At 39.0% G+C, this 17,283-nt stretch overlaps 1 protein-coding gene across 2 annotated transcripts in view; it reads right to left on the reverse strand.

Annotated features, from left to right (window-relative positions):
* The window catches only part of NLRC3 (NLR family CARD domain containing 3), a 78,863-nt gene that overhangs the window by 8,586 nt on the left and 52,994 nt on the right, over positions 1-17,283 (reverse strand). For both annotated transcript variants that reach the window (XM_016424106.2, XM_007499085.3), the window contains exons 15-16: positions 16,864-16,947; positions 15,516-15,599 (exon numbers count right to left, since the gene is read on the reverse strand). In XM_016424106.2, coding sequence (XP_016279592.1) covers positions 15,516-15,599; positions 16,864-16,947 — 168 coding nt within the window. The remainder of the gene's footprint in view (positions 1-15,515; positions 15,600-16,863; positions 16,948-17,283) is intronic.

The following is a 17,283-nucleotide window of genomic DNA, read 5'->3' on the forward strand; positions in this document are numbered from 1 at the left end:
CTTCAGACCTCTGAAAACCCTTCCTTACCAATCACAAACTGAATGCTCCCAGGACACTAAAATTCAAAAGGAACAACAGGACAGACCAGGGAACCCTCTTCCTGGACCTAGATCCAAAGGTATGGCCCCCCAAAAGCCAGAACCCTAGATCACTCAGATCTAAGGGGTAGGCAGAAGGAAGGTCCCAGGACCCATCCCCCCCAACCCAGAGTGCTGAGCCCATGGCAGCAGCGAGAACCTCAGGGCCGGCAAAAGGGCCTCAGGGCTGGCTATTCTGAAGGACTCACCTTGAAAGCAACCTGAGCCAGTCTCTGGGGAGCCCAACACAGATGGCAGGGAAACATAGAGAGAAGGGGGAAACCTGTAGCCCCCTGGCTGGGTCCTTCCATCTGAGTCTCAAGGGAGCTTCCAGCTTTAGGGCACCAGCTGAACCCAATCCCATCAGGAGCCCTCAGAGCTTCTGAAAGGACAGAAACCTCAGGGCCAGCAAAGGGGTTACTCCTAAGGGCTTACCTTTAAAGCAACCTGGGCCAGTCTCCGGACATTCAACACAGATTGTGGAGGAGGAGGTTTTTTGGTTTGGGGATCATTCAGCCCACACCAGCTGAACCTAATCCCATCAGGAGACCTCAGAGCCCAGGGAGGCCATGACCCCTCCCTCCTTAGGGAGCAGGGTCTTCTGAAAGAACAGAAACCTAGAGGTGGACTCAAGATGGCAGCCTAGAAGGAGCATAGACCTGGCAGCCTGGCCAGAGCTTTGGAGACCCTCCATATTTGCTCCAGCCGTCCAGGAAGTTTAGAACTCAGAGCAAACCCAGCCCAACCAAGCTGAACTTAATCCCATCGAAAGTCTCCAGAAGGCAGGGAAGCCCAGGCTCCCCAACCATCCTCATTGACTACTGGACTTTAAGCCAATCAAAAGCCTCCAGAGAACAGGGAAGCTCAAACCCCCAACAACCCTCCCCCAGAGACTACACCAAGAGATCCTCTATTAAAGCTCCAAGAGGGGAGACTGATAGAAGTCCCCAAAAAAACAAAAAAAAATGAGAGGAACAAGAGCACAGACAAATATGGGGAGTAAAGAAGGGGTGAATTTGAGCAAACAACAGAAAAAGAAGAAAGAAACTACAATAGACAACTACTATTCAGCAAATGGAACAGAGGGGGAGAGATCAGCAAATGATAAACCAGAAACCCCAGCAAATTGGATACAGACTGTGGAAGAACTCAAAATACAACTAAGAGAGGCTGAAGACAATTGGGAAAAGACAAATTAAGATAAGTCATCTGGAAACAGAAAATAGTATCTTGAAAGCCAAAATCAACCAGCTGGAAAATGAAGCAAAGGAGATGAAAGATGAGGCAAAGGAGATGAAAGACGAGGTAAAGAGGATGAAAGATGATCTTCAAAGAAAATCAGACCAGAAGGAAACGGATGACCAAAAAGCCAGAGATGAAATCCAATCTTTAAGGACCAGAATACAACAACTGGAATTAAGTGACCTCACAAGGCAGCAGGACACTATAAAACAAAACAAAAAGAATGAAAAAATTGAGGAAAATGTGAAGCATCTCATTCACAAAACAGACGATTTAGAAAATTGTTCAAGAAGAGATAATTTAAGAATAATTGGACTACTAGAAGACCACGACAAAAGAAAAAGCCTGGACATGATACTAGAGGAAATTATCCAGGAAAACTGTCCCGAGATCCTAGAACAAGAGGGGAAAGTAGAGATTGAAAGAATCCACAGATCACCCCCTGTATTTAATCCCCAACTGGCAACACCAAGAAATGTTATAGCCAAATTCAAAAACAATCAGATGAAAGAAAAGATATTAACAAGCTGCCAAGAAGAAGCCATTCGGATACCATGGAAACATAGTGAGGTTAACACAGGATCTGTCTGCATCCACACTGAAGGACCAAAAGGCATGGAATACGATATTCCGGAAAGCAAAGTAACTAGGTCTACAACCAAGAATAAAATACCCATCAAAACTGACTATATTCTTACAGGGAAAAGTATGGTCATTTAACACAACAGAAGAGTTCCAAGCATTCATAAATAAAAGACCAGACCTGAACAAAAAATTTGATGTCCAACCACAGAACTCAAGAGAATCATGAAAAGGTAATTAAAAAAGAGGGGGAAAATTTTTAAGAGACTCAATAAGTTAAAATGATATGTATCCCTATAAGAAAAGAGGTCATTGGTAACTCTTAAAAACTTGCTATCACCTGAGCAGCTAGAAGAATTACACTCAGAGGGAACAGTGACAAACTGTATAGGATGAAAGGACAAGACATAAATAGGTATATATATATATGCATGCATAAATACATATACATGTGTGTATATATATATATACATGACGAGCTAAAAAAAGAGGATATGACTAAAAGAAATGGGAAAAGAAACAAAAGGGGGTAAATTCATATGTCACAAAGAAGCTCATGGCGGGAGGGGGGAGAACATCGACACACTGGAAAGGTAAAGAGGTTGGAGATAGGAAATACTCAACTCTTACGTACTTTGAAACTGATCCAAAGAGGGAAGAACAATCCAATCCATTGGGGAAGAGAATAGATTTGTGCCCTATAGGGGAGTAGAAGGGTAAAAAAACGGAATGGTGGGGAGGGAAGCAGTACAAGGGAGGGAGACGGTGGGGGGGATTTTTAAAAAACTACAGGGGAAAATAAGGGAGGGGATAAGAAGGGAGGAGGGTAGAAAGGGAAGTAAAATAAGGGGGGGGGGACTAGGGGGACTGACTATAAACAAACATTGGTGTAGAAGGAAATAGTGAAAGAAGAAAAGGCAGGACCAGGAGTAAAAATCAAAATGCTGGGAAATACACAGCTAGTAATCATAACTCTGAATGTGAACGGAATGAACTCACCCATAAAACACAAGCAAATAGCAGAGTGGATTAGAATCCAAAACCCTACCATATGCTGTCTGCAAGAAACGCACATGAGGAAGGTAGATACACATAGGGTGAAAGTAAGAGGATGGAGCCAAATCTATTGGGCATCAAATGATAAAAAGAAGGCAGGAGTAGCAATCATGATATAGGACAAAGCCAAAGTAAAAATAAATCTAGTTAAAAGAGATAGGGAGGGTAATTACATCCTGATAAAAGGCAGTATAGACAATGAGGAAATATCTGTACTCAATATGTATGCACCAAATGGCAGAGCATCCAAATTTTTAAAGGAGAAACTAGAGGAGCTCAAGGATGAAATAGATAGAAAAACTATACTAGTGGGAGATCTGAACCTTCCCCTATCCGAACTAGAAAAATCAAATAAAAAAATAAATAAGAAAGAGGTGAGAGAAGCAAATGAAATCTTAGAAAAACTAGAGTTAGTAGGCATATGGAGAAAAATAAATCGGGACAAAAAGGAATACACCTTTTCAGCAGTACATGGTACATTCACAAAAATTGACCATGTACTAGGGCAGAAAATCATTGCAAACACGTGCAAAAGGGCAGAAATAATAAATGCAACGTTCTCAGACCACAATGCAATAAAAATAATAATTAGTAAGGGTACATGGAGAGATAAATCAAAAATTAATTGGAAATTAAACAATATGATTCTCCAAAACCAGGTAGTTAAAGAACAAATCATAGAAACAATTAATAACTTCATTGAATAAAATGACAATGGTGAGACATCCTTTCAAAACCTATGGGATGCAGCCAAAGCAGTATTCAGGGGAAAATTTATATCCTTGAGTTTAAATATAAACAAACTAAGAAGAGCAGAGGTCAATGAATTGGGCATGCAAATTAAAAAACTAGAAAGTGAACAAATTAAAAATCCTCAGATGAAGACTAAATTAGAAATCCTAAAAATCAAAGGAGAAATTAATAAAATTGAAAGTCAAAGAACTATTGATTTAATAAATAAGACTAGAAGCTGGTACTTTGAAAAAACAAATAAAATAGACAAAGTACTAGTCAGTCTAATTAAAAAAAGGAAAGAAAAAAATGAAATTGACAGTATCCAAGATGAAAAGGGAGACCTCACCTCTAATGAAGAGGAAATCAAGGCAATCATTAAAAACTACTATGCCCAATTATATGGCAAGAAATATGGCAATCTAAGTGATTTGGATGAATACTTACAAAAATATAAATTGCCTAGACTAAAAGAAGAAGAAATAAATTACCTAAACAACCCCATATCAGAAAAAGAAATTGAACAAGCCATCATAGAACTCCCTAAGAAAAAATCCCCAGGTCCAGACGGATTCACAAATGAATTCTATCAAACATTCAAAGAACAGCTAACCCTAATACTATACAAACTATTCGATAGAATAAGCCAAGAAGGGGTTCTACCAAATTCTTTTTACGACACAAACATGGTACTGATCCCAAAGCCAGGCAGGTTAAAAACAGAGAAAGAAAACTATAGACCAATCTCCCTAATGAATATAGATGCAAAAATCTTAAATAGGATACTAGCAAAAAGACTCTAGCAAGTCATCACAAGAGTTATCCACTACGACCAGGCAGGATTCATACCAGGAATGCAAGGATGGTTCAATATTAGGAAAACAACCACATAATTGACCATATTAACAAGCAAACTGACAAAAATCACATGACTATCTCAATAGATGCAGAAAAAGCCTTTGATAAAATACAACACCCATTCCTATTGAAAACACTAGAAAGTATAGGAATAGAAGGGGCTTTCCTAAAAATAATAAACAGTATATACCTAAAACCATCAGCAAACATCACCTGTAATGGGGAAAAACTCAAAGCCTTCCCAATAAGATCAGGAGTCAAACAAGTATGCCCATTATCACCTTTATTATTTAATATTGTACTAGAAACACTAGCAGTAGCAATTAGAGAAGAAAAAGAAATTGAAGGTATTAAAATTGGCAATGAGGAGACCAAGCTGTCACTCTTTGCGGATGATATGATGATTTACTTAAAGAATCCTAGGGAATCAACCAAAAAGCTAATCAAAATAATCAACAACTTTAGCAAAGTTGCAGGATACAAAATAAATCCACATAAGTCATCAGCATTTCTCTATATCTCCAACCCAGTTCAGCAGCAAGAATTAGAAAGAGAAATTCCATTTAAAATCACCCTAGACAATATAAAATACTTAGGAATATATCTACCAAGACAAACACAGGAACTATATGAACACAACTACAAAACACTCTCCACACAATTAAAACTAGATCTAAACAATTGGAAAAACAGTGATTGCTCATGGGTGGGACGAGCTAACATAATAAAAATGACCATCCAACCCAAACTTATCTATCTATTTAGTGCCATACCCATTGAACTACCAAAAAACTATTTTACTGAATTAGAGAAAACCATAACAAAGTTCATTTGGAAGAATAAAGGATCAAGGATATCCAGGGAAATAATGAAAAAAAAAATGCAAAGGAAGGTGGCCTCGCAGTCCCAGATCTCAAACTATATTACAAAGCAATGGTCATCAAAACAATTTGGTACTGGCTAAGAGACAGAAAGGAGGATCAGTGGAATAGACTTGGGGTAAATGACCTCAGCAAGACAGTCTATGACAAACCCAAAGACCTCAGGTTTTGGGACAAAAATGCAGTATTTGGTAAAAACTGCTGGGAAAATTGGAAGACAGTGTGGGAGAGATTAGGTTTGGATCAACACCTCACACCCTACGCCAAGATAAACTCAGAATGGGTGAATGACTTGAATATAAAGAAGGAAACGAAGTAAATTAGGTGAACACAGAATAGTATACATGTCAGACCTTTGGGAAGGGAAAGATTTTAAAACCAAGCAAGACTTAGAGTCACAAAATGCAAAATAAATAATTTTGACTACATCAAATTAAAAAGATTTTGTACAAACAAAACCAATGTAACTAAAATTAGAAGGAAAGCAACAAATTGGGAAACAATCTTCATAACAAAAACCTCTGACAAAGGTCTAATTACTCAAATCTATAAAGAGCTAAACCAGTTGTACAAAAAATCAAGCCATTCTCCAATTGAAAAATGGGCGAGGGACATGAATAGGCAGTTTTCAGTCAAAGAAATCAAGAGTATTAAGCACATGAAGAAGTGTTCTAAATCTCTTATAATCAGAGAGATGGAAATCAAAACAACTCTGAGGTATCACCTCACACCAAGCAGATTGGCTAACATGACAGCAAAGGAAAGTAATGAATGCTGGAGGGGATGTGGCAAAGTTGGGACATTAATTCATTGCTGGTGGAGTTGTGAATTGATCCAACCATTCTGGAGAGCAATTTGGAACTATGCCCAAAGGGCGATAAAAGACTGTCTGCCCTTTGATCCAGCCATAGCACTGCTGGGTTTGTACCCCAAAGAGATAATAAGGAAAAAGACTTGTACAAGAATATTCCTAGCAGTGCTCTTTGTGGTGGCCAAAAATTGGAAAATGAGGGGATGCCCTTCAATTGGGGAATGGCTGAGCAAATTGTGGTATCTGTTGGTGATGGAATACTATTGTGCTCAAAGGAATGAACTGGAGGAATTCCATGGAGACTGGAACAACCTCCAGGAAGTGATGCAGAGTGAGAGGAGCAGAACCAGGAGAACATTGTACACAGAGACTGACACATTGTGGTACAAGAGAATGTAATGGACTTCTCCATTAATGGCTTTACAATGTCTCTGAACAATCTGCAGGGATCTATGAGAAAAAAAAAATTATCCTCAAGCAGAGGACAAACTGTGGGAGTAAAAACACTAAGAAAAAGTAACTGTTTGACTACAGAGGTTGAAGGGACATGATCGAGGAGAGACGCTAAATGAGCACTCTAATTCAAATACCAACAACAAGGAAATGGGTTCAGAGCAAGGACACATATGATACCCAGACCATTGGCTAGGGAAGGGGTGGCAGGAGGTTGGGGGGGGGGGAGGAAAAGTAAATGATCTGTTTCCAATGAATAATGTATGAAAATGACCAAATAAAATAATGTTTAAAAAAAAAGATCAACCACAATTCCAAAAGACTGATGATTAAGCATACTTCCCACTCCTGACAGACAAATGATAGCCTTTTTAAAAATTTAAATTTAAATCCCCCCCCCCACTTATATGTAGAAACAACTTCCAACATCTTAAGAAGAATTTGGAGTCTCAAATTCCACTCCCCCCCACTGAGATGGTAAGCAATCTGATATAGATTTTACATGTACAATCATGTAAAATATTTTCTCATATTCATCCTTTTATGGAAGGAAACTTGAACAAATAAATTAAGAAAGCGAAAAAAAGTTTGCTCTGGTCTAGATTTAGACAGCATTAGTTCTTTCTCTGGAAGCACGTGGCATTTTTTATTATGAGTCCTTTGGGATTGTTTTGGATCATTGTTTTACTGAGAATAGCCAAATTATTCACAGTTGTTTATTGTACAGTATTCTTGTGACTGTGTACAATGTTCTCCTGGCTCTGCTTACTTCACTCTGCTTTAATTTGTACAAGTCTTTCCATTTTTTTTTCTGAGCAACTAAGTAATAGTCTTAAGGTACAAAATAAGACATACAGTTTTGGACATGGGCAACGATGTGGTTTTGTTTTTGCTTGACTCTGCATATTTGTTACAAAAGTTTTGCTTTTCCTTTTTTATTTTCCCCAATCAGGGAGCAAGGGGAGTTAGGAGATAGAAGGAGCTAGCAATTGGATTATAAAAAAGAAATTAAAAGGGTCATTGACATATGTTTAAAATTCACAGAAATAAACAGAATAAAATTCAGAAATAAACTTTGGTGAGCAAGATAGCTTGAAAATACAACTGAATTTATTGTATACTTACAAGAAAAAGCAAACTATAAGAAATAAAGATGTTCCGTGTACAATCCTAATAACCTGTTATACTTTTGCACATGGAAATGTTTGCTTTGTTTATGTGAAGTTGAGAAAAAAAGATTCAAGCAAGAATCAGAAGGGGAAAAAAAAGAACGCCAAAAAATAGGAGAAAGGAGAGGAAAATAACAGGTGTGCATTGAGCTCTGTCCCTGGTTTGGGTCCCTTTGATGAGGGAGGGAATAAACATTCTTTAGTTCTGCCCAGGATTTTATTGATTCACTGGTTGCTACTGTTCCCTGTGCTGCTGCTGCTCCTCCAAAAAGTCACTGATCCCCAGACTTTCTAAGCTCTTGCTGTGTTGAACTGTACAGGGAAGTGAGCAGGTAGAAATATTGTGCCCATTGCTGTTGGACTTGGTGTGATGCGAGGAAAAAATTTTCGTATATTAAATGGATGCACAGGTATCTGAGGCTACCATCTATTGTGATTTCCTTGTTATTTATCTTGCATTATTTCTATTTTAGTAAAGGGTCTTTTATATTACTATAATGTTGTTTGAAACAAAGGGAAAATGAGAGGTTTTGAGCAACAGAATATATGGATACAGAGTGCTAGAGACCTGCATATAATATTAAAGGAGTGCTATTTTGGGGGACTTCTAGAATTTTGCAAAATTGTTACTATTTAAATTGTTTGGATTCTTTGAAAAGCAAGGTTGCTTTGAGTGTTGTATAAACTATGGTTATTTACTCTATCAAGGCAAGGATTCAGGGCAAATTTTTTTTTTGAAACTATGAAACTCTTTCCGATGACATTTCATTATAACCATTACATTTTTGTGTGTTAGAGGATTATTGGAATTTTTTGTTCATACACCATTGTATTGAAGCTGAAGGGAGAGGGGTCATTGCCAAAGAGACAGAATTAATTCTGTGCACTGAATAGTTGAATTGAAACCTTTTCGATATCATCAATGAAGTGACTGTTGAACTGGCATTGTACCCAGCATATTTGGCTCCTGGTGGGTGTTTGGATATTAAGGAATTGGTTTTCGGTGATGAAATATGACTCTCATCTAGAATTGTTAGTCTAGGGATTATCTGTTCTATTAAATGTAATGTTATGTGATAGTGATGATTTTGTAAAAGCCCTGTGCCATACTGTGGATACTCTGTGGGAATAAAAAATAGAGATGAAGGCTTATAGAGAGGAAGAAATAGTCAGTCAACACACATTTACTGAGAGCTTACTATGTGCTAAGCACTGTGTTCTAAGTGATGGAAATACAAAGAAAGGCAAAACTTGGGCCCTATGTGAATTATCTGACATGGGTACATTCCAGTATCCTTGTTACTAGGGCTGCTTGGAAACTAGCTATTAAACCCCTACTCTGGACCAAGAGAGACGAGAAAGTTTAAAGAGATGCTGGTGAGGGCAGGATAGACTAAGGATGAAACATTCCAGGGACACCAACAGCAGCAGCTCATGGTCCTCATTATCTTTAGCATTTCATGGTACATTCATGTCATCACTTTTATTAGTTCAGGATATAGCAACAATATTTTAGGACAGGATGCACATTGTAAGCTTGCCAGTACAAATATAAAGAACTCCCTGTGGAAAGCAATGGGCCTTTTTACAGGGCATCCCTATACACCAAACAAGGAATCCTTTCAATCCTGGCAAGGAAATATCACTGAAGTAATGTAATGCAACAGTGATGAGGAATTGATGTGAAGAAACAGAATAGGCTAATAGAGAGCCTCAAGAGACCCACTCTTGACCTCACATGCTCTCTGAAAATGCAGCCTCCTCAGATCATGGTGCTAAAATGCTTGTCCAGGCTGTGTGTGCAATTTGGAGGCACAAAGTGCACAAGAAGCTTATGTTCAGTTCTTCCACACCCTTCAATGTGAGGGTGGAAACTGTCTGACTGTATTATGTTTGAAGAGGCTCCTTCAAAGGTCAGTATTCAAAGGAACAGTGATTCCAGTGCAGATGTATAATGGATTTACCAAAGTGGTCAGGTGGATGATATATGATAAATATATAGGATCACCTGTAACTGATTGAACAGCTAAGACAATCTCTAAAGTTTATCTCCCTAGTGAAGGATAGCAAACCAAAAGGAGAGATTGGTAACAGATTCCAGTTGGCTCAAGAACATTGTCTTAGTTGTGGCCAAATAGGAGGCTATTCAGATGACTCAGATTTCATTGCAAAAACTCAGGTAAGTCTGCTGGGGAAATAAAATAATGTATAAAGCCCCTCTTCCCAGCAGGACAAAGGCTTGTAGAACAAGAGACCAAGACAGCTTACTTAAAAAATATCAACAAAGAAGACTTGAAGAAGATGAAGTGTATTCTACAACTGTGGACAAGATGGGCACGTGCATGCTGGTTGTAGCCAAGAAAAGAATATGGAACAGGTTTATAAGAGACTGAATCCAATGAACCAATGTCAGAAAACAGAGAAAATAAGGGATAGGGGCAGATCCAGACCCCCAAAGAAGATGATCCTTATCCTAGCAACCATTCCTTATGTGCTTTCCACCTTGATCCACAGGATGCCAGGGAACAGTGACAATGAAGACTGTTTGGGCAGCAGATCCCAATGATGGGGTGCTGTGCATAGATGAGTGTATTCTATTCATTTTATAAAAGGACATTTGTAACTTTAATCAGTGGTGTCAAACTTATGTAGAAACAGGGGCTACTAATCCATATATAAGGATCCCTGCAGGCCACATATTAATTTAGTTGTGTGGTTTTTTTTTTAACCCTTACCTTTTGTCCTAGAATCTATTCTAAGTATTGGTGCCAAGGCAGAAGAGTGGTAAATGCTAGGCAATTGGGATTGAATGACTTGCCCAGGGTCACACAGGTCAGAAGTATCTGAGGCCAAATTTGAACCCAGGACCTCCAGTCTCCTAGCCTGGTTCTCTATCCACTGAGCTACCTAGTTGCCCCCAAATTAGCTTTAAAATGTTATATCATCATGGGATCTTTATTTTTTATTTTTGCCTTTGTTTTCCCAATGCCTCAGCATTTAATAAATCATTGTTGAATAAGTTCAGAGAAACCAGAAAACTGCTACAGTTGCCAACACATTATGGGGAAAATATTTCTCTATGGCTTCCCTGTAAGGATACAGTTTTGCCAAGGGAGAGACTTTGAAAACAAACTACCCAAGAATGGATTGGTTTTGGTAGAAAGCAAGAAACCTAGAAGTATACCTTGACATCTTTGAGTTGATCTAGTGCCTAAGTGTTTTAATTGTATGTAACTCACCATGGAAAGAAGGCTTGTTGGTATCAACACTTGTCATTTTCAGTACATATGTATAATGCTACCAAGAATGATATCATAGGCTAATTTTTAGATGAGAACCACAGTTACCTACTGATTTGTGCTTGGGGTCTCAAAAGATGGGGAAGACAAGAAGAATTACAGCTATCATGTCTTACTGCTGAAAGATGGAATGAAGGAGAACTAGGGTCTGTTTATGTCCTCAGTTCAAAAAAGGTCAGAGAGGAACAAATGGCAATATGATGCTAGAGTTTGTGATCAGGAATGTCCACAAGAATTAAAAGAAATACATAAAAATCCTACAAAGAAATGTTGCTATCCAGAGAAAACAGAAGCTAATGGACTGCTGGTGAGTTATCTCATTCCAAGTAGTGAAAGATTGGCCAGTCCAACAGACTACCAAATGGTTACTCTAACTTCCTAAGTATAAATAGGAAAATTACAATGGAGAATCAGCCAAGTAGATTGTAAGAAGGGCCCACCTCTCAGTTAAAGATGGACTGTTAGTTCCAGGTGATGGTGACTCATATGGAGAGGGCTCAGATGAAGAAGGAATTGCATGCTGGTACCCTCTGGGGGTTGGGTGGGATGAATCAGAGAAGTCTTATGAGATTGTCCAGATCCAAAAAGGAGAGCCAAATGCAGACTGCTTCTATTCTGCCTAATATTCCAGCTTTGATGGCTGCAAGGGAACAAAAGTCACCCCTCCCTTCCTACCTCCCCAAGGTATTTGACTCTTTGGAGGCTAGAGACAGTGATAATCTTCCTAAACTATGCACACACTTAGAATTAAGACTGTAAACCAGTAGGTCTGAGAATACTAAGGGTGCAGAACTGACAGTAGGTCACTGCGGGAGTACTGAGACCATCTGGTTACAAGGCTGACATATACTTCAGGAGTAATGGGAGAGGAAGCCACACATGTAACCAGATGATATTCAGGGACAGACATGTGGAATATGATCCCCCTCTGCATTAGATTAATAATATACCTCTTTGCTATATGATCTATTATTATAAGCGCATGTTTTATGTTTTTGCACATGCTCTTTGCTGCCACAAATTTATATTGTCTATTTGAGATAATGGCCTGTGTTTATACTATGACAATATTTATGATATATGTTTATATCTGTACCTTTGAACTCAACAAAAAATTTTAAAGACTGCAAATTATTTATTAGGAAAGGGTATAGTAACAATAACTCATATTTATGTAGCAATTTAAGGTTTGAAAAGTGCTTTCCATATTTTATCTCATTTGATCATGAAAGAAGGCCCTTAAGAGGGAGGTGCTATTATTTTCTCCAGTTTATCTCAAAGGAAACAGAAGCTGAGAAAGGTTAAATGACTTTCCCAAAGCACCAAGTCACACCTAGGTCTTTCTGACTCTAGAGCTAGCACTCATCCACTATGACATTCCATGAAGGGGACTTCATCCCCCACAAGCCAGTAGAAAGTGCAAAAGGAAGTGACACTTGGGTAGAAGTCACTGCAGTGTGTCTTATGAGAAACTGGGGGTAGAGATTTAAGAGCCAGGGAATATGGGAAGATTTGAGCCAGAGCTAGAAGAGACATGCCAGGAAATATGAGACAAGACAAACAGACAAGACAGACAGACACAAACAGAGAAGGAGGGGAGAGAGAGGGAGAGAGAGAGAGAGAGAGAGAGAGAGAGAGAGAGAGAGAGAGAGAGAGAGAGAGAGAGAGAGAGAGAGAGAGAGAGAGAGAGAGAGAGAGAGAGAGAGAGAGAGAGAGAGAGAGAGAGAGAGAGAGAGAGAGCCTGAGAATGGCAACTTTTCTTCAAACTTTGACATTTTAACAAGATCTTTTTGGTTTTAGTAATTATGAAGTTGTCACTGCACCAAGAAGCCTGATTCCCCTATGCAGCAGCTGCTTCTTATTTACCTTACATTTCTACTTTAGTAAATGCTCTTTTACATTACTGTTGATTCCTTGTGTGTATAACTCTAACTGGTTGAAGTTCCTAGGGAAAAATGTGTCATCATGAGAATATGAACCCAGAAGGATGTTAGATCCATGTAGGTATCATTAAGGGGGACCACATAGGGAAAGAATAAAAGACCAACCAAGGCAGGAGAAGCAATTCTTGTGAACCCAGAGGTCTAAGTGAGGCAGCACTTCTCCAGTACTATTGCTTTCATTTCAGTTACCAGCACCAGGGCTAATCCAATCAGAGGACTAGAATCACTGAAATGAGTCCTATGTTTGTATACATCATGGGGGAGAGAGGAGAGTGGCAAATGCCATCGTTCTCATAAGCAAGTCCTAACTGGGGCCCAGCTAAACATTTTCATAGACTGAATTAAGTGGACTTAGATGGTATATACACACAGAAAATGGAAAAATGTGGCAAACTTCATAGAAAAGAAGCAAAGCATTAGAGTGAGAATAGATAGGATTCTGTATTTTGTCCTTAAATGAATGCTCTTTCTCAGTCCCTTTTGATGGATCTTCAGGTCATAACTCTGGGTGTCCCTCAGGCAGGAAGACAACCCCAGAAAGGGCTCTGTCCTGGGGCCTTTTTTTCCTCCCTCTTGGTGACTGATCATCTCCCAAGAATTCAATGATCATCTCTGTGCAGATGATTCTCAGATCTCTTTATCCAGCCCTAACCTCTCTTCTAACCTCCAGTCTTATCACTCCAATTACTAATTAGATATTTTGAACTGAATATACTAGACAACTTGATATGTCTAAAACTAAACATTTATGTCTTGTCCCCACAGTGTCTCCCTACTTCTCTATTACTGTCAAGAGTATCAACATCTCCTAGTCATCAAGGCTCACAATCAAGGTGTTTTCCTCAACTCCTCTCTCTCACACCCCCCAATCTAATCACTTGTCACATCCTGTCCTTCCTAACATTTCTCATATATTCTCCCCTTCTCTTCTCTGACACTGCCAAGAAACTCATCACCTCATATGTGGACTCTTGCAATAACCTGCTGGTTGCTCTCCCTGCTTTAGGTCTCTCTCTACTCTAGTCTATCCTCCACTCAGCTATCAAGCTGATCTTCCTCCCTCTCCCATTCAATAAACTGCAGTGGTATCTTGTTGCCTCCAAGACCTAGGAAGGAGGAAGGAAAACCTTTATTAAGTGCCTATGATATGCTAGGCAGTGTATTAAAAACTTTACAAATATTTTTTTCATTTGATTCTTACAACAAACTGGGGAGATAGGTGCTATCCCCATTTTACAACTAAGGAAACTGAGGTAGGCAGAGGGTAAAAGACTTTCCTAGGGACACAGCTCAGAGCTAAGATATGAAGTGGTGGAGATTATAAAGATTTTATATTTGATCCTGGAGGTCATTCCTCCTGGATTCCCTCTCCTACCATATCATCATCACGCCCCCTTTTAAGAGACTCTAGGGGGCTCGCTGGTACCTCCAAGATCAAATATTCTATTCAGCTTTTTGAAGTCCTTCATTATCTGATCCTTTTCTACCTTTACAAAGTCTCCTTAAATTTTACTCCTCTCCACATTTGTTTCTTACGCACAAAAGTCAATCTCCCCATTCCCACCATTTTCACTGACTGTCCCCTCATACTTGGAACTGTTTCCCTTGTCTCCTGGCTGCCCCTGACTTCATTCAAGTCTCAGCTAACATTCCATGTCCCAGTCTTCATTTCTAGTGCCTTCTCTCTGAGACTAGCCCCAATTTATCCTGTATCTCATTGGTACATGATTCTTTACAACTCTCTTCCCCAATTAGACTTGAACACTTTGCCTTTCTTTGGTATTCCCAGATACAAAGCACAGTACCTGGCACAGTTAGGCCCTAGCATACAGATATTGTCCTGCAATTCCCTGATAGATTTTTTAAATTCCCATAGTTTTTCCCGTACTACTTATTAGGCTAAAATTTCTTGAATGGATGTGGACCTCATTTGGAAGACTCCATAACATTGAGGGGGACTGATTCAATCAGAGCAATGCCATCCACAAATAACATCTGGAAGTCCTCACCATATATAAGGAATCTGTCTTCCATCAGAGCCCTACATTCCTTTTATTCTTTACTCCCCTCCATGGCTTCCTTGCTTCTTTAGGACACTCAATCTTACAACGTGGGATGTTTTCACTGCTTGTCGTCCAAGCCAGGAATTCTCTTCCCTCTTTTATGCTTCTGGCTTCCCTGGCTTCCATGAGGTCCCATCTAAAATCCTACCTTCTGTTCAGTTTATCCTGTCCATCACGCATCACATTTGAATGTTGTCTTTCCACTAGAGTGTGGGTTCCATGGGAGTTGGGCACATAATAAGCTTTTTTAAATAAATGCTTTCTGGCAAATTCACATCCAATTCACATCTTGAGTCAACTCAGGTACTTTGTATAAGAGCCTGCAACCCTAAAGACTAATATACTTACTCCAAAATTTCCAAGGTCCTGTTCACAGCTAAGGCATCACCTAAGGCCTGGGCCCCAAGCACACCAATCGATGCTACCTGAAGACTACAAGAAAGGATATTGTTAATATCAGACACGCACATCTGTCTTACCTCCTGATTTCTTGCTCCAAATCTAATTTTTATTTGTCATTTCAGTTATAGCAAATACTTGATTTTCTGATTGAATTACCAATAAAATACCAATAATTCAAGATTGGGGTGTGCTGGAGCCAGCTCATCCTATGTGGAGAGATGAAATTGTCTTATGCTTTGGGAATTCGTTAACTCTACAGACCAAGGCTTGATTTCTTTTTCATTACTTATCATTTAAGAAAGGGATGTATAAGACATTAATAATGCAGATTAAGCTCTAAAGTGTGTCATGGGGGCAGCTAGCTGGCTCAGTGGCTAGAGAGCCAGGCCTAGTGATGGGAGGTCCTAGATTCAAATTTGGCCTCAGACACTTCCTACCTGTGTGACCCTGGGCAAAGTCAACTAACCCCAATTGCCTAGCCCTTACGGCTTTCCTTCTTTGGAATCAATACTTAATATAGATTCTAAGTAAGAGTTTCAAAATAAATAAAAAGCATGTCGTGCACACTCAGCACACTCCTGGCTGACTCTCCCCCTCAAATTTCTCAGATCACTTTGAACTTTTCTAATGCATTTATCACCTCCCTTGTATTGAAGTTATGTGTATATATCATGTTTCACTCAATGAATTGTATGTTCCTTGAGAGCTGGATCTATATAATAGCTTTTTAGTATCTAAAGCACAGCCTAGGGACTTAATGTATATTGAATTGAATAACATCATTTTGCTCAGACTTTTCTTATGCTGCAGCATGCCTGAATCCCTAAGATTAGAACCAAATAGTCAATTTGCATTTAAATGCCTACTATACGCTAAGCAATAAGAATATAAGAAAGACAAAAGACAGTCCTTGGTCTCAAAGATTTCGGGGTCTAATGAGAGAAACAACATATAAACAACTATGGAGGATAAAGGTATATACAGAATAAATTAAAGGTAGTCTCCAAGGGAAAGCATTAAAATTAAGGGGAAAAGATAAAGGGAAGTCTCCAAGAAGAGTTGGGGAGAACAGACTTTTCTTTTCCCTCTTCAATGCCTACCTTCTAAATGGTCTATTTTTAGTTCCTTGATTTATGATCGCTGCAACAACCTAAGAAAACAATTTCCTTGACTGGCAAACAAAAAATATTCGTGTGTGTGTGTGTGTGTGTGTGTGTGTGTGTGTGTGTGTGTGTGTAAAAACAGGGAGGAGAAAGGGATTGGCTTCCTTGACCATTAGCTTTTATTGACTTACTAGAGAGCTGTGAGGCTTGTGTTTATCTTCAGTGCCCTGGAGAGGGCCATCATTCCTTCATCTCCAATTGCATTTTCCTGTAAACTGTAACACAATGAGTCCTCTCTTTATTCTCTGCTTTCTATGTCTCAGTCATTCTCATGCTGTTCTAGGTAAAGTCCAGATTGGAAATGCCTTCTAGAGCACAACTAATATGTACAGCAAAACCCTAGTTAATCAAAATCCAATAACTTTAACCCTCAACTGGAGTTTCAAGGGTATGCCATTTTTGGAGAAGTAGCAAATTACAACAAAACAAGCTCATATGATATTTGGCTTCCATAACTCAATTTTTTATCCTCGAGAAGATGTTTTGGGGTCCATCTCTTACATTTTAACTCTATGTCTATAACAACATTTAAGTATAAATGATCTTCAAAA

This window comes from Monodelphis domestica, chromosome 7 (assembly GCF_027887165.1).
Source record: "Monodelphis domestica isolate mMonDom1 chromosome 7, mMonDom1.pri, whole genome shotgun sequence".
Taxonomy (NCBI): domain Eukaryota; kingdom Metazoa; phylum Chordata; class Mammalia; order Didelphimorphia; family Didelphidae; genus Monodelphis; species Monodelphis domestica.